Raw genomic sequence first — 18,168 nt, 5'->3', positions numbered from 1 at the left:
TTGAGGTATGACCCAAGTCTAATTTATTTTCCAATTCGCATACATTACTTTAAATGGGAATGTTGCCCCTATCAAGGTGGCCTCCACGCACGCACGTTCCAGGTTATGGACAGTCAACCAATAAGAGCGGTCACCGAGATTACGAGGTCGTCCATGTGACAAACCCAGCTAATCAACACGAGTATTTTTTTCACTGTACAAGTAAACCAATACAAGCGCCCCGTTTGTACCACGTGATAGACCATGTGACGTACACGACCAATTGACGCGAGTTTTTTTTTTGTTTGCCAATGCGCCTGCTCTTCTTGATCAGGGGCTGCAATGGAAAAAATGGCCGAAGTCGATTTTGGAGACGCGGAGCTCTTTGATCAACTGGATGACTTCACACCGGCCCCCACACACATTCGCTTTCCGGACAGGGACGACGCCGACACGGTGGAGGACGACGACGACGAGAAGTGCAGGCTCCGGAGCCGCCTGGACGAGTGCGACGACTGCATTCAGAAGCTAACGGAGGAGAATATCCTTGCGGTGCTCTCTCGAGCTTAGCATTTACACATGCTAACTGTAGCTAGCTAGCAATAGACAAAATACTATAATCCTTAACATGTGTGTTCACATAAAGCTTTGAGGAGAAAGTTGACTATTCTAACGCGGCCCAGGTACCAAAATGACACCGTGGCGGACTACATTTCAAAGTGCTGTGGCTAATATTGTGTATTTGCCTTTAGCGGAATCACGATAGAAGATGTCAACATCGACGGCCCCATCGCGCAAATTATTTATTCCAACAATGCCATAACAAAGTAAGTTTTAAAAATGGGTCTCAAGTTTGCATTATAGTTTGATGATGGGGTTAAATTTCGAAAGTAAAGCCAAGTATGCACCAAAAGATAGCACTGACTGATAGACTGTCCTTCCTAGGCAATGTCGTCAAGAAATTGAGGATTGCCTCTGTGGGATCATTCTGAGACACCAAAAAGAGGCAAATCGCAACAGACACTCGGCATCATCACACCTGAAACCTCAGGTGTGTGTTTTTACATCCTACGCGCGTGTGTATTCGTGGCCACATGAGATTGTGTAAATGCTTTCTGTGTGCCTGTTGATACGAAACTTTAAGTATAGATGGTGTGTGTCTGTGTAGATGCTGCGTGTATGGTTGAATAATGCTGTGTGTGCTTATGTGGATATCGATGGTACTTGTGTGCACTAGCGTACGCGGTGTGGTGTCTTTTGAAGTTCCTTGTATTTATTTAACCTTTCGTCTGACCAAAAACTTCTTGTGTCCTCTGTGAAGCCGTCTTCCTTTGCCGTGGACGAAGACCCACAAAAATTGGCCTCCACTAGTGTGAGACCAACCGAAGCCTTTAAAGTGAGTACGCACTGGCGCTCACAGGTTATGAACGCACTCGTAGGCGACAAATTCATAAATATGACAAAATCTATTGCCTTATTGCATATTATTATTATTATTATGGGAGCTTGATGTGCTAGAAAAAGTGTGTGTGTTTGTGTGTGTGTGTGAGAAACAGGTGGTGGGTAGCGCGTTGTACTTCACCAGCTTCAGCGTGGACAAACTGGGCCAGCCGCTGTTCAACGACAACCCTCAGCACACCGATGGATGGGAAGTGCCAACGTATCTTAAGACGCGGCTGACCCCAGACCAGTTTGGAGCGTTTAAGCGCACACACTATTGTTGCTTGTGTATTCTTTCCGCATTGTAATTTCCTTAAGTGGCGCAAAGCTACCAGCAAGTCTTCAACCTGGTTATCGGCGCAGACGGACAAGAAATAGAAGTGAAGGACAAAAGGTGTGCTGGGAAAAAAAACTATTGAGGATCACTTTAAAAATCTGCCATCGAACTTACTTCACTTTATTTTAATTGCTAATATTTGACCATTTCTGTCCAATGCAGGCCCAAATCGATGTGTTTTAACTGCGGTTCAAGTGCTCATCAAATGAGAGACTGCCCGAAGGTGAGTCAGAATCCGCATCCACCTTAAAAAAAAAATCAGCCTGGCCCTACTTTGTTATAAAATTAAGCATTAAGCAAACAATAAATTGAAATGGCTGATTTTTTAAAAGATATTGTCAGTCAATTAAATCTTCTTTAGACATGGGTAGTTTCAAGCCTGGTTCGGATTTCTACATTTTATGTATTTTTTTTTTCAGTCTGTCTATTTATTTATTCAAACCAGGGTTAGGATTTCTAAGTAACATTTCCCGCCTTGGTTCAGAGAATTTCAAGTGAGGTTTAGAGCTTCAAAAATGGGTTAGGGTTGCAAAGTACCTTTGAGCCTGGTTAATTGTTTGAAATCAGGGTTTCAAACGGGGGTTAGGGTTTTAAAATGATTCAGAATGATCATGTGTCGTCGGCATGACACAATGAGCTTGCTTGTGTGTCCTTAGCCTAAAGACATGGCAGCCATCAGCGAAAGAAGAAAGGAGTTCATCCAGGGCCAGACTGGGCTCGGGAACCAGCGCTACCACGCAGACGAGGTGGAGAAGCGTTTCTCCAAATACAAGCCGGGAGTCTTGAGGCACGCGCCGCTTGTCACGCGCACTTCCCGTTTGAGTCAAGCTTCGTTTTTAAAGCCGTACGCGTGGCTTTGTGTGCAGCAAGGAGCTTTTGTCCGCTCTAGGATTGGACGGCAACACCCTGCCGCCGCTCATCTATCGCATGAGGCAGCTGGGCTACCCGCCGGGTTGGCTCAAGGAAGCCGAAATGGAGACCTCGGGTTTAACTCTCTACGATGGAAGCGGTAGGACTGCTTGCTCGCTTTTTACAATACAATACATGCTGATTTATATAGCGCTTTCACAACAGCGGCAGCTGTAACAAAGCGCTTTACAAAACGGTTAACATCAAGTAAAATAATAAACACAACACATAACATAAAACACGGACAGTCGTGCAGTTCTAACCACTTTTCCATCACACGCTTTGTAGTTTGAAGCAGTTTGAGATGAAAGAGGAGAGAATCAAAGTGTCCTTTAACCAGTGGATCAGAGACGTCATGCTCAAAATGTGCACACGTCGGCTACAAGCTAAGTTTCAAAGTCAACAAGAAGCTGTAGCATCCATTGACGAAAAAAGAGATTGGTTCACTTCTTCTGTCCCATGGAAATCCATTTCCATTCCAAGCGGCGACTCACGGTTCCAAATACGCATCGGCGCTCTGCCATCCATCCAGCCGCACCAACGCCGACTTTCCAACAGCGCCGACATAGCCACTGAACAAAACGGGGTTGTAGGAAAAAAAAGTTGTGATTTTTCTAATCTATTCCACTTCATCTGGCTGCACTTTTTTTTCCTACTATACCTGACAAAAGCCGGGATTTGGCCGCAAAATGTTTGACCCGAGTCGTGTGCTTCCAAGCTATAAATAATTCAAATTCAATTACCTAGATATAACAAAATACTCATTTTAATATATTCAACAGCTTATTTTGGGTTGTTGGGGGGTGCAATCAAGAATTTGTGGCTTTTTTTTAGGCAACAAGTCATGACAAATAGAATTGAAGCGTACTGTAGGGTCATTAATCATTTGTATTGATTAATTCGTTTACTTGATTTAAAAAAAGATTGGATGCAGCAAAAGCAGGTATTTATCCATTTGTGGAAAACTTGACTCAAGGTTTGCACGTCCAAGCTGAAAATGTTTTGTTGAGGTCACCTTGCTAAATGTGACCTCGACAAAAAAAATGTAAATCCTTTGCCTGAAAAACATTATTCAAACTACATTTGTATTGGAAATTAGTTTTTCCCCTCCCAAAGTTATTGCTGAGGTGAAAAAAAAAATTCTAAGCTTCTTTGGTATCAGGAGGAAAATAGAATAAATCGGTAACTTGTCTTGGATAATATCATTGTTAGTTGCATTTTATATGAGGGAAGTGGGGAAAAATATACATTCATGTGAAAGACAATCTCACACTGTGTTGTTTTATTTGTTGTCTAGTGTCAAATGACAGCAGTATGAGCAGCGCACAAAACGTCTCTTACGATGTTTCTAAACTGGTGGATTTCCCAGGATTCAATGTGCCCGCACCATACAAAGTCAAAGACGTAAGTTACTACCACGCCACAACATCCCTCTTTATAAAATAATGAATGCAAGGCTTTATTGCGTCAGTTTGTTGATGAATTGTAATTTGATTCTTACCAAATTATGCTGCAAACAATTTGAATGTTAAAAGTACTCAAACTAAAGTCTAGCGTTAACCATTTTTGTTTTATGGTCATTTGCCGTAAAAAGGAATTACTTAATCTGAAAAAAAATAAATCAAATTTTGTTTCCCTGTAATTATTATTGAACTGGTTACATTATGTAGTTGTCACATGTCATTGCCATTTTTAATTTAGGTGAAACTTCCTAAACGTCCTACATATTGGAGTGGGGCATGGGGGTTCCGTTGATTTTTTTTTTTCCCTTTTAAAAAAAAAACCCTCAAGTGTTTGTTCTTCTGTGCAGGAATTCATGCGCTACAGTTCAGTTCCCATGCAGAGCAACCACTTGAAGCACAACTTTGCCGCTTACCTGTCCACTCACTTTGCTTCGGTAAGACACAGGGGAAAAAAGAATATGTACAGTATCTAATATATGTGCACGCTTTTTGTTCACTTTCTTCATATTATTGTGTAAATGATGTGTGTCAACAGCCAGACAGCCCGAGCCGCAAGAGGCCCAACGAGTCGGATTCGTCCCAACACCTCCGGAAGAGGCCCAGGCCCTGCCATGATAGCAACTCCGACATGGATATCGAATCAGGTAAACCAAAATCGTCTGGGCGATTGCTCGATCGTATCTTTGGCTCATATAGAGCACAAAAATACGCATCTGGGCGAAATTCGGTGGTGTGAGTTTCAAAATGGATTTACTTGAAGGAAGATCGACTCTAAATTTGTGGCACGTGAGACCCACCAAGATTTGTAATCAGGGACAGCCCAGCTTGCAGGTAATTGACACTACGCCCCCAAAAAGGGGGGTAATTGCAGATTGAATCCAAAAGATAGGTCCAAGGGGACTGCTTTTGCATTAGACAGAGCTTTGGCCCATCTAAAAGAAGCACCTCTACTCATTTCCACACGGTTCCTTCCTTGATGACAAATATGCCACAAGATGGAACCAAATTGTAACTTTGATTTTAGACAGTTTTTTTTAATGAGCAATAAAAGATGCCCCCACCCCAATACTAATCAATTTCAAATATATATATTTTTTACAATCAGTTAAACAATGAATTCTATTAATTTGAAAAAATGAGCAAGAACAATGAAAAGAATACAAACATCTACACCAGGGGTGTCCAAACTTTTTGCCAAGGGGGCCATATTTTATGTGGTAAAATGTCGGGGGGCCGACCTTGGCTGACATTCTTTACATTGAACAACAATATTGTTCAACAAATTTTAGTAAGCCAGTCTGTTTCACATTTCCATTTTTATTTTAATTTCAACAATCTTAAGAATTTCTTTTGGTTCATTTGAAACAGGTATATCACATGCAACTGCTTATTCACTTGACTTTTTCTTAAACGGAAGTCTCCTGAGTGCAAATTGATTGATTTGAAACATAAAATGTATCACCATGACTTTTCAATAGTCACAAAACCTTTGACTCGAACAACAGGGAAATGAACAAGCAATACACATATCCACAACTGCAAGGATCATTTGAAATATGACATAGTCAATATAAACACGGAGTGATGTCTTGTTAACTCGCGAGTGATGCCCTCTAGTGTCTAAATGCTATTACTCATTTAGTGAATGCTATTACTCATTTAGCCACTAGAGGGAAGCAGTACTCTATGAAACATCACTCCCCAGTCTACGAGACCTCAGTCAATGCAACACGTGTTCCATTGCGCCCAACCTGCGGCCCAGACGGCACTGATTTTATGACAGGGGCCGAGGGCCGGATGAAATTCGACCACGGGCCGGATTTGGCCCGCGGGCCGGACTTTGGACATGCCTGATCTACACTCTACACTTCACCTATAGAACTTTTTTTTTTATAAAAGAACCTCCCGTGTTTTTGACATTCCCACACCCACTAGATCCTGGGACCCCTCGCCACGGCGACTGCTTCAGCTCGCCGCCACCTCTACCGCATGGCACGCCGCCCGACACGCCCACGCCGCCGCCTCTGCCCACAAGCACGCCGCCCCCAACGCCAACCAAAGGCTCCACAGCAACGTGGGGGGCTCAATGGGTGGTTGTGGACGAGGTCACGGAGGGGAGGGAGGACGAGCTCACCCTGGAGGAGCTGGAGGAGCAACAGAGGCTGATTTGGGCGGCGCTCCAGAACGCGGAGTCCTGTAGTAAGCCTGAGATGCCGGCGGTCGCGACCCCGCCGAGCACGGTGCCCAGCAAGTCCACACCAGGTGACTCGGAAACGGAAAGTCTCAAAGAAGTGGGTGGCTGTCAGAATGAGAATGAAATGTTCCCTGGCCTAGTTTGTCCTCAGAATGGCACACCAAGCCCAGCTGGACACCAAGATGGCGGCACCCCTAGTCCTGCTGTGATGAAATTCACAAAAGATAATGCTTCTCCAGCCAAATATGGAGCCGACAGCCCCCACAGTCCTTCCCCGGTTAAATCCCGTATGGGCAGTCCCAAAAAATCCCAGAATGAAAGTCCTGCACTTAAATCACAAGAGGACAGCCCCCAAAGTCCTTGCGCAAGCAAATACGTAAAAGACAGTCCTCAGAGCCCCAATCCAGAATCTCAGGATGTAAACGGGGCCTCCCCCAAGGCCGAGGCTCCCAGGGTTTCGGCCGTTCCCCCCCGGAGCCGCTTCGCCGAGGGCATCGTGCCTTTCGAGGACACCCCTGAGTACACAGAGGTGGCCGAAGCTACGGGGACGTACCTCCGCATCAGAGACTTGCTCAAGAGTTCGCCTCGCAATTTAGCCAAGAAAAAAATTGAATGACAACAAAAACAAAAGTACCTTTTTTGGCTCATGTTTTATACTCACGATTTTTATGTAGAGCATCTACAAGGCACAAAGAGACATGATGCAAAGTTTATTTTTTAAATTGTTTTCATTTTATCATTAGTTGAATTTGTAAAAATGTTCATTTGTGACCTAAAATTGATTTTGTATTTTTTGGGGAGGGCTACACAACAGTCTTGAAGTAAACATGTCTTGTTTGCCGCAGTGTGACACTATTGAACTTACTGATGTATTTATATTTCTGAATGTTCATGCAGACAATCACAGGGCACATATTGACAATTCCCACTTACATTCACATCAGTAATTGATGGAAAGCCAACCCTACTGCAAATGAATGGTCTTTGTGATATAAAGGAAGACCAAGATAAATCATCTCAAAACTTACAATTGAACAATCTTTTCAAGAGAGGAAGTAAAAATGTTTTTGTACAAGCGTGCACACACTTAGAATTGAAAATGTGGCTGTGGTTAGAAAAAAATGTCGTGTTCAGACTTGGGTTAAATTAACTGTGTCTCCAGTTAACCCCCCAAAAAAGTTCAGATATTCTAATAGGCTTTTCCTGACATTTTTGTTGAAATTGAAAGTGAATTATTGCAAGGTTAATGTGGCGTATTTTAAATGAAAACCCTAATTTAAAATGCACACCTGAAAGCCGTATAACCATGTTCTACGTCAAATTTTGTCATCTAATTCCATGTTCCAGTAGAATTTTCATCAAGGAGAAATGTTATTATATTCCAACTATATTGTATTCCTAACATGTCATTTTTATATCAATTTATCTAACTCTGAGACAAAGTGTTTGAGTCTTACACACAAAAAAAAAAATCACTCCAAACATATTACCCTTACCTCCATATAAATCCATCCATCCATCCATTTTCCGAACCGCTTAATCCACGCAGGGGGTGCCGGAGCCTATCCCAGCCGTTTTCGGGCAGTAGGCGGGGGACACCCTGAACCGGTTGCCAGCCAAACGCAGGGCACACAGAGACTAACAACCATGCACGCTCACACTTACACCTCGGGACAATTTAGTGTGTTCAATCAGCCTGTCATGCATGTTTTTGGAATGTGTGAGGAAACCGGAGCACCCGGAGAAAACCCACGCAGGCCCGGGGAGAACATGCAAACTACACACAGGGAGGCCGGAGCTGGAATTAAAGTCGACGTGCTAACCACTGGACTACCGGGCCACCCCATATAAATCGGAAACATAAATTGTACTCCTTTCAATTGTTTTGTATGTTTGATGGTAATATCGTTAAAATGATATCAGCAGATTGGATAACCAGGCGCATGCGCGATTCAAAGTTCCGTGTGTGAGGTTACCTATTTTTGCTGTGTTGAACGAATCAAAGCATTCCTACGGCAACGCCACTTGGACAAATTGTATTATATAGCAAATCGCGCTTTTGCCGGTACAGCGTCTGAGTGAGAGGTCGAAGCAGCAGCAGCTGAAGTACTCTTCTCCTTCCACGGGAAGACGTGGACTCCCTCCACGACACTCGTAAACAAGGCAGGGCTCGCGTCATTTTAATCGCCTTTTTCAAGAAAAAAAGTCGACGCTCCTGAGCGAGTGGATGTTGGTTGAAGTTGCCCAGGTAAGTCGACGACTTTACTTGAGGCGTCAGGTCGGCTAATTGCTAACGTAGCTCGGTTTTCAACTACCGACTGTCACTCGGGCCTCGCCCGTTGGTTCTTGGGGCTAACTAATCGTGGCGTAGTATTCAAAACGGTCCGAGTGACACGGTATTACCCGGGGAGGGCGGTTATTATTTGGTACGGTGCAAAGTTAGCCCTGCCACGGCCGCGGAGCTGCCACCCTGTCAGTGAGTGACACGCCGGACACTTTTGGCCGCTTTCGAGTTACGCTCCCCGGGCGTCTTTCTTCCGCAGTGGTCGGTATGAGGTGGGCTGCTTGGTTTTCATGATTTTTTTTGGTGATTTTTATATTCAACAGTTTGGGGGGCAACTTAAGCCGTTAGCTGGTCATATGTGCCACATCAAAGACAGGCGGTGTCCAAAAGGCTTCCCGGTTCGAATTGTCGACGTCACCACACACGAAACTTACCCTCAACACATTTCCCCCTCGTTTTTGTCACCATCATAAAAGTACAATGCAACATTATTTTAGATGCGCTTTGGAATCAGCACCTTTCATAATTGGCAAGGAGTAGGTTTTGGGAAAAGTAGACTCCATGGAAATGAAAAGAAATTGGAGATTGGTTCTTGATCCAGACCCCCCAAAAAATCATGTAAGTACTAAAGTGAGGCTGCACAGATAATGAGACAAGTGTTTCAATCCCAATGCCGTTTAGCTGTACTGTACTTGTGCTCTAAAACTGCTCCAATCCTGCGACACTGACACTTAAAGGTCACCGTGCCCTGTCACGAACCTGCTGCAGCGCCTCACTTCAAATAAAGAGAAGTGATTGGCAACGTGTTAAACCAGGGGTGTCCAAACTTGGTCCTAGAGGGCCGCCGTCCTGCCTGTTTTTCAGATGTAACACTCCTGATTCAAATGATCAGCTCATCAACCAGCTCTGAAGCAGCATTCGAACAATCCTGATGATGTGAATCAAGTGTGTTGCTCATGGGAGAGCTGGAAAACAGGCACCACTGTGTTAAAGCATCAATTCAGTTGTCCTGTCACAATTTTATTCACAACTTGAGGTAGTCTCAAGAACTGGGCTTGTGTTTCTTATTACTCACTTTTTTGGGAATGGGATAACCTCCCTATATAGCCACCAAACTACATTCTCCTTCGTCTCTTATCCACTGAATCTACTGTACTCCTTTGCATAATTCCCCACAGTGTTCTGACACACCGCATGACTGAAATGCTATGTGTTCCAGGCTACATTTAATTGAACTATGAGGCAGGACTATTGGGAGGGTGGGGGGGGGGGTGTACAGTTGGATGTTATCCGCCAAAAGTGTTAATCCTGGTATTGGGGCTTCCCAACACCCGACTGCCGCCGCCTTGCCAGCCTCGCTGCACTTTAGTGCGTGGCTAAAAGATTAACATGATTGCGCTGGGAAAGTCTTCAGACTGAGTGGATGATTTCACTTAAGTGGTGGCACATAATGCAACAGGGCTCGTACGGGTCACATCCAAGATTCGGTATGGGATTTGCCAAGAAGGCGATGGGCTAGTCTATATACATTGTGCGATCATAAGTGCAGTGGGTTTTTGTTCTTCCTGTCGGTCCAATGACCTGAGGCGGTTCCTCACTAGGCATAGCGGGTGTAAACTGGAGCGCTCTGGTTAAACTGGGTCGAAGATGGCCGCCTTTCAGTCCACTGACATATCTTGAGTGTGTGTGTGTGTGTGTGTGTGTATGTGGAAGGAGTGGGGGGAGTCTGTGTGTAGTTGCGTGCATGTAGCATTTTTATCATATACATTTGAAAACAAAAAATATTTTCCCAAAATGTTGATAAATGTTATTTTTTTCCAGTCGAATCGCAGATGTTTTGAGTTCAGGCGTCCATGTCCTCATTCGAGAACAGCAAAAAAATAAATAAAAATAAAACAAGCTTCATGACATTTGAGCGAGTTGTCAATCTCAATGGGGAAGATAGATAAAAATACATACATTTTTAAAAATCAAACATTGCTCCAAAAGGATTTCTGCGGGCTGCTAATCTGACAAATTGGATGATCTAACGCTGCTGGTGGTAGTGAATCCCCCTCGTAATATCACCCCCCACCCACGCCCGCCTTCTGCCGTAATCCCGTTTCCTTCTTCCAGCCAAACATTCGCATTTGGCAGAGCAAAAAGCGCGAGTGTCCGCGTTTTGCCCACGCAATCAAGGTCGCGGATGCCACCAGGAGAGCTTTGCCGAGGCACGAGCTGTGCCGGCGTATCGTCTGGCCTTTTGGCGGGTATTTTTAGGCATGTGACATGGCCTCTGCTTTGCTCACAGGAACAGAATGCCTCCCAAAACAAAGTCACCCCGAATGACTCAAGGGACGCATTGACACGAGCGCAAACGTTTTCGTCTTCCACGTACACATTGTCCCGGGCCAAGAATATCCTCCGACCAATTAATCATATGAAATATTAACTACAGATCTTTTCAAAATGTAACTTAACATCGGCCCGTTTGACATTATTGAATAGATGACCAATCGGTTATCAATGTTTCCGAGTCAAGGAAAATGGTTTCTTGTCATGACCCTTGAAAGACCAACACCAGCACTTTTTCTGCAGGAGCCTGTTTCATGTGATGGAAACACAACAGTTATCCGATCACTCTGTAGTGTCCCATAAAAAAACACACACACACGCATAATTTTGGCCTCTTTGATTGTTTTAAGACTCTTTCAAAGGCCAACATGTGCATGTTTCGATGGAAATGTGCCAGTGTGGTGGGTACGCAGACAGTTCTCGGGTCTGTTTCACGCTCCTGTCCCATTACTATTTTCCATCCATCCATCCATTTTCCGAACCGCTTGATCCTCACTAGGGTCGCGGGGGGTGCTGGAGCCTATCCCAGTTGTCTCCGGGCAGTAGGCGGGGGACACCCTGAATCGGTTGCCAGCCAATCGCAGGGCACACAGAGACGAACAACCATTCGCACCCACACTCACACCTAGGGACAATTTAGAGTGCTCAATCAGCCTGCCACGCATGTTTTTGGAATGTGGGAGGAAACCGGAGCACCCGGAGAAAACCCACGCAGGCCCGGGGAGAACATGCAAACTCCACACAGGGAGGCTGGAGCTGGAATCGAACCCGGTACCTCTGCACTGTGAGGTCGACGTGCTAACCACTGGACTACCGGGCCGCCCATTACTATTTTATATCCATCTATTATGACATAAACACTTTCAAGCCACCATTTTCCTCGATGAAAATACACATTTGTAAATCCAGCAGAAGTGCCAAATTTGATCCATTTTCGAATATTTTCATTGTGTATTTTGGACCACTTTACGCAAAGTATTTCCTTAATGAAGTCTCTGTTTTTATTCCCTCAGGGTGCTCTTCTGGACTAGTTTTTCTTCACCCCCAACTCCGTTTTCCTGTTTTTCTTTTCTTATTTTTGGAGATATATCTTTTTTTTAACGTCACCATCCAAGAGCCCTCACCTAGTGGTTTACATGGTCTACATTCAGACAGCACCCGCTGACGGACTTTGGCCTCGCACCTCCACTACATCGTACGAGGAAACATGAGCTCAGCCAAGGCCAGTGGGAGCAAAGTACCCAGCAAGGTAGCCCGGCCACTGGCCACCGGCATCCCCAAGACCAACCCGGGCACAGGTAGGAAGGATTGCACATGATGACACCACATTCACCAAGAGTTATCGTTTCGGTAGCCAAGCACTTGAAATTTTGCTGCAGTATCTGAAAGGGGAAAATGTAAGTCAAATTACGTCTGAAGTTTAGCTATATGGCTCGAATGAGGAAATTGTAGCACGATCTGGGGGTAGAAATGATCTCCTTCAAGCTTAGGTCCTCTACCAAAGGCTTGGGGTCTTGAGGGTTCTGTGCAGGTTCTCAGCTGTTTCCAGTCTTGCACGGGGATGTCAGATGTTGTTCCTGGTATCTGCTGGAGCACCATTATAGCCTTTACACTTCATGTTTTCTCGAGTTTAGCCCTTGGTATCTCTCCAGCTTTCCATCTTCCTCAAATCCTCAAGGTATCGTCCTGCTTTTCAACAGGAAGTAAAGCTGCCTTGGCCGACAAATCTGCCGCCAGCACGGATGACAACCACGATGCCGGGGACAGTTTCCAGATTGGCGAGCGCGTCTGGGTGAACGGAACCAAACCGGGCTACGTCCAGTTTTTGGGAGAGACCCAGTTCGCCCCGGGGCAGTGGGCAGGCATCGTTCTGGATGAGCCAATCGGGAAGAACGACGGCTCGGTGGCGGGCGTGCGCTACTTTGAGTGCGATGCCCTGCGAGGGATCTTCACCCGCCCATCCAAGCTGTCGCGCACCGAGGGCGAAGGGGACGGCGCCCAGACGGCGCCGCCCTCTCGCACCGCCTCGCCCACCCGGTCCGTGGCCAGCGTGGCCTCCCACACTACCGCCATCAAGTCCGCGCCGGCCAAGAAGGCCTCTGCTGCGGCCTCATCCGCGACGCCGGCCGCTCAGTCTTCCAACCTGGCTCGCACCAACAGCGAGTCCATTTCCAACTTGTCAGAGAGCGGCTCGGTCAAGAAAGGAGAGCGGGAACTGAAGATGGGCGACCGGGTGTTGGTAAGGTTTGGCCCCCTCTCTTTTCTCAAGAATAGCTCTGGCATGTCAACATAAACACTGCACAGTGGTGCCTTGAGATGCACGTAGAATTTGTTCCGTGACCGCACTTACTCAAAATAATCACAAATCACCCTTCCGCATTCGCAGGAAAGGAAATGACGAGTCCTGGACAAGAGTCCTGCAATATTTTTTGCGTTCATTTAAACATTTTATATATTTAAAATAAGTTTGTTTTTATTCATTTAAAAAAAAATCTTATTTCGTACAAGATTGAGTTGTTGTAAATAAGAAAATGACTATTGGTGAAATAAACAATGTAACATATGTTTTTCCAAAAAATCTGAACATTTTTTGCATTAATTACTAAATGTATTCCAAATAACAATACAAATGAGCATGATTAGTTTGATCGTCAAAATAAACTCAATTATGTGTTGCATGAATTCAGCCTGTTTTTCCCTACAATTGGTTTCTTTGAATAAATTCATTTCATCACATTTTATTCATTTCAATCTCAAAGCCACTGAGAGCTTTAAATAGCCGAAAGGTTGAAGAGTTTTCGCCCTGTGTTGACAGTCTGACCGCAATCTGCTCGGCACTACTGGCACGCCTTTCTGGCGCTTTGCTGGAATTATGTCATTTAGGATTTGAATTAAGCAAAGCAGATTACAGTGAACCCTCGGTGGCGCCACCGCGTCAGGTCCAAGTCCCTGATTCTAGAGCAAAATTCCAGAAATAACGGGTACCCCCGAAAAACTGTTACCTATATTAACTTATTTACTACCATGTGTTATCAGTGCAGAGTTGTCTCTACTGCAGCCTTTGTAGAGCTTTTTGACTGCGCTTTCAAGAATGCGGACTAAGGTCTTTGTGTTTCCGCGCCTTCCTCAGGTCGGTGGAACCAAGGCAGGAGTGGTGCGCTTTATCGGAGATACGGATTTCGCAAAAGGCGAGTGGTGCGGTGTGGAGCTGGACGAGCCCTTGGGGAAGAACGATGGTGCGGTGGCAGGCACGCGGTATGAAACGAATGAGCACTTGTGACAAAAACAGTCTTACCTTCACGCTTTCAAATAGGTACTTGTCGTAAGCTTCAGATGATGGGACGAATTAAAAATGCATTAATTTATTATGAGGGAGTCCGGGCAGGGGTGCCGGAATACACTCACATTTGGGGGCAAGAAGAGCCATCGCAATTCAGCTTCACTTGTGGATGGATTATTCATTCATTCATTAATCTTCCGTACCGCTTGATCCTCACTAGGGTCGCGGGGGGTGCTGGAGCCCATCCCAGCCGTCTCTGGGCAGTAGGCGGGGGACACCCTGAATCGGTTGCCAGCCAATCGCAGGGCACACATAGACGAACAACCATCCACGCTCACACCCACACTTAGGGACAATTTAGAGTGTTCAATCAGCCTGCCACGCATGTTTTTGGAATGTGGGAGGAAACCGGAGCACCCGGAGAAAACCCACGCAGGCCCGGGGAGAACATGCAAACTCCACACAGGGAGGCCGGAGCTGGAATCGAACCCGGTACCTCTGCACTGTGAAGCCGACGTGCTAACCACTGGACTACTGGGCCGCCTGGATGGATTGGTATTCCCATATTCACAAATTCACCATTGTGTGTATTTTCTGGGGTAATCTATCCTCCGTTAATCGGGTTTTGTACTAATGCCAAAACCCTGTCTCAGTAATGCTGTGGAGCCATTTTATGGCATAGTGGCAGCAAGGAACTTTGTTGAAGTGAGAGGAGGAGCGTCATTGAGACAGGGCATAGCCCGGCCACATAGAAAGCTAGTGCTTCACCACCATCTTGTCACTTCAATATCGGCTTGTTAGAGGCAAGTTACGAGATTGAATCCGAAAAATGACTGAATTTCAAAGGTTTCCCCTCACTGGCCGCTTCCGCAGGTACTTCCAGTGCCAGCCCAGGTACGGCTTGTTTGCGCCAGTGCACAAGGTCACGCGCATCGGCTTCCCCTCCACCACGCCGGCCAAGGCCAAGGCGGCGGCTCGCAAGGCTGCTGCCACGCCGGGCGGCCTGAAGCGAAGCCCCAGCGCCTCCTCAATCAGCACCATGAGTTCCGTGGCCTCCTCTGTCAGCGCCAAGCCGAGCCGCACTGGCCTGGTGAGATGCGCTCTTCTTGGCGCAAAGCACACACTCACAAATCATGATACCAAATGTCTTTTACGGATCGTGAAGCGACACTTGCGTTGTGGAAGGGGGGGGGGGGGGGGAAAGCGCAGGACTCTCACTAATTATAACTGCATTCAATGTAATGGTGACTTCCATCCATTTTCCAATCCGCTTACCCTCACAAAGGTCGCGGGGTACTGGAGCCTATCCCAGCCGTCTTCGGGCAGTAGGCGGGGGACACCCTGAACCGGTTGCCAGCCAATCGCAGGGCACACACACAGAGACGAACAACCATCCGCGCTCACACTCACACCTCGGGACAATTTAGAGCGTTCAATCAGCCTGCCATGCATGTTTTTGGAAGGTGGAAAGAAACCGGAAACCTAAAAATATATATCAATGACTTGGATGTGGCTTGACTAAAATCACATTCTCATCGACTGCAAAAAAAAATTGTCATGCGACCCCTTTCATCAGTGGTTTTCAGAATACGGCCAGTGGACCTCATGGAGCGCGATCTGTTTTTGAAAGCTTCCCACTGAGCATTTACATGATTAAAAGTCTTGCTATACTGTAACTGCATTACGGTATCTTATTTTTTCGATCTCTCCCACCCGCAGCTGACAGAGACGTCGTCACGGTACAACCGCAAGATCTCGGGCACCACAGCTCTGCAGGAGGCTCTGAAAGAGAAGCAGCAGCACATCGAGCAGCTCATGGTGGAGAGGGACATGGAGAAGGCCGAGGTGGCCAAAGCCACCAGCCACGCCGGGGAGATGGAGCAGGAAATCACCCTGCTCAGGGACGACCAGGAGCAGGTAATGTTGGTGAACAACTCAAATTTAGTGGGAATGATGGGGATACGATTTTGGAGGGGGCGGGGTTGATACAACCCATTTTAGTCCCTTGTGTCACCACAACTGGCGCAATGTATTTCATGTACCCATATATGAGGTGTTTGAAAATATGTGTTGTTGTTTTTTTTAAAGAGTTCTTTTTGCTATGTTTGATTCGGTGAAGTCCAAGTCCGTTTTGTACTTTTTGTCATTTGGAAGATGGAGGCCAAGATGGATCAGTTACGTGCCTTGGTGGAGGCAGCCGACAAAGACAAAGTTGAGCTGCTCAACCAGCTCGAGGAGGAGCGGAGGTAAGGCAATATATGGAATTTAGTGAACTCTTGAACAGTATGACAAGTTTATTGTGCTTTTGTTTTTATTTCATTTTAATAGGAAAGTTGAGGACCTACAATTCCGTGTTGAGGAAGCGTGCATCACCAAAGGGGACCTGGAGGTAATTTCTCAACATGCACACACGTTGCAGTTAGTGTTGAACGGATTTTAACATAACATAATAAAATAAATACGGTAGATAAGAATAAAATGGTCGTTTTAAACTCTCAAACTCCTACTTTAAACCATGAAACAACACATACAGAGCATTTCACAATTCTTCACAGGCTTTTATGTTTTCTCGATGATTGTTACTCGAGATTCGTTGTTGGCTTTTTCTGCCAATTCTGGGTGTAAATTACATCATCAAAGCTCGGAGCACTCCGCCACCTTGTGGCACATTGTGGTATTATACCTAAGATAGGCCGTTTGAAAATCACTACAATTTGTATGCTAGCAATTGAAAAGTAATTTTGTTAAAAAAATTCACATAATCAAAAAAATAATTATAAAAAATAATTAAAAAAATTCACATAATCAAGAGTCATTCTGTGTTTGCGTTCCTTTTATTTGTGTTCGGAGAAACGAGACACTCATTATATTTGTTTGATGCGAGTCATGTTTTTCGAGTGCATTATTCCAGCTGTTGATCAAACTGTATTTGATCCCGGGATTTGTCATTTACTTCCACAGCGGGACCCACTTGGTTTAATCAGAAGGAACTCGAACTAAGAGCTTTAAAACGAGGGCGTCAGGGTTAGGATACTCTTTTTTTTTTTTTTTAATTCACCCCACTTAGTACATGTGCTGTGCACTAACAGTAATGAGTCACCCTCAGAATGTGCATGCAGCCTCACAAAAACAAACCAAAACCAAAATGCCCAGACAAAAGTGTGTTGAGTGCAAGCTGGCGACTAATCCTGTTACTTTTTGATGCCTCTTGTTCAGTGATGTGATGTTATCACCTCTTCTTTCCTCTTGTCTTTGTCCCCTTTTCACATTTTATTTTTAAAATTATTTTAATGTTCTCCTCGTGTTGGTCCAGTGCTCGGCATGGAACCAGTGGAGATGCTCCCCTCGTCATCCCACTCCCCCCGCTCACCTAAAACTTAACCCAACTACCAATTCTGCCTGCGTCTCCCTGATGACAAGTTACTTTTATTTCCAAAATATGACGTTTCCTCAGACACTTGGCGTTTAATTACACATCTTCTAAGAGAGGCCACCGTGTTATAGAAGTAAGGTGTTTAATTGAGGGAAGGCTTTTTTCTTAATTTCTTTTCCCTCCAAATAACCCATCCACCCATCATCCCATTTTCTACCACCTATCCTTCCATTGTGTAAAATTATTCATTGTAAGAATATATATACAGGTATATATTTTTAATGTGTTTGATTTTATTTAATACAATTTTTTTGTTTAAATAGATTGTAGAATAGAATAGAATTTAAATTGTTGAAAACATGCTGAGTGACCAATGTGTCGATAGTTTGTAATTGTGGAGGTGTAGTGTTACACTGTTTTTCACCATTTCGGTTTTTGTGGGTTATTATTTTATGTAGTCCTATGACGCATTTCGGTGTACGGCATGAGTTTCCGTTGCCCTACTATATAAGAACTTGAGCGCCTTTGTTTACATCAGTGGTTACCCGGTTAAGATTTTATTCCCGAAATATGTC

General features: G+C 45.1%; 3 protein-coding genes across 10 annotated transcripts in view; 2 read left to right on the top strand and 1 right to left on the bottom strand.

Moving 5' to 3' along the window:
• The window catches only part of psat1 (phosphoserine aminotransferase 1), a 62,883-nt gene that overhangs the window by 18,406 nt on the left and 26,309 nt on the right, over positions 1-18,168 (bottom strand). The window lies entirely within an intron of this gene.
• On the top strand, positions 288-7,352 carry zcchc8 (zinc finger, CCHC domain containing 8). The gene is made up of 14 exons (XM_052068092.1): positions 288-523; positions 623-662; positions 732-806; positions 925-1,030; positions 1,301-1,375; positions 1,536-1,639; positions 1,748-1,813; positions 1,919-1,979; positions 2,413-2,543; positions 2,623-2,765; positions 3,963-4,069; positions 4,476-4,562; positions 4,664-4,772; positions 6,064-7,352. Exons 1-14 carry the CDS (start codon positions 322-324, stop codon positions 6,936-6,938), a joined length of 2,181 nt encoding a protein of 726 aa, XP_051924052.1. The 5' UTR covers positions 288-321; the 3' UTR covers positions 6,939-7,352.
• clip1a (CAP-GLY domain containing linker protein 1a) overlaps positions 8,294-18,168 on the top strand; it is a 28,040-nt gene continuing 18,165 nt past the window's right edge. For 3 of the 5 annotated variants that reach the window (XM_052068081.1, XM_052068080.1, XM_052068079.1), the window contains exons 1-8: positions 8,298-8,570; positions 11,954-12,238; positions 12,641-13,179; positions 14,071-14,195; positions 15,094-15,310; positions 15,940-16,137; positions 16,375-16,466; positions 16,549-16,609. In XM_052068081.1, coding sequence (XP_051924041.1) covers positions 12,148-12,238; positions 12,641-13,179; positions 14,071-14,195; positions 15,094-15,310; positions 15,940-16,137; positions 16,375-16,466; positions 16,549-16,609 — 1,323 coding nt within the window. In that variant the 5' untranslated portion in view covers positions 8,298-8,570; positions 11,954-12,147. Of the gene's footprint in view, positions 8,571-11,953; positions 12,239-12,640; positions 13,180-14,070; positions 14,196-15,093; positions 15,311-15,939; positions 16,138-16,374; positions 16,467-16,548; positions 16,610-18,168 lie in introns of all 5 variants that reach the window. The other 2 variants (XM_052068077.1, XM_052068076.1) reach the window with 2 other exon arrangements.

This window comes from Hippocampus zosterae, chromosome 6 (genome assembly GCF_025434085.1).
Source record: "Hippocampus zosterae strain Florida chromosome 6, ASM2543408v3, whole genome shotgun sequence".
Classification (NCBI taxonomy): Eukaryota; Metazoa; Chordata; class Actinopteri; order Syngnathiformes; family Syngnathidae; genus Hippocampus; species Hippocampus zosterae.
This window is presented reverse-complemented; position numbering and strand designations above follow the sequence as displayed.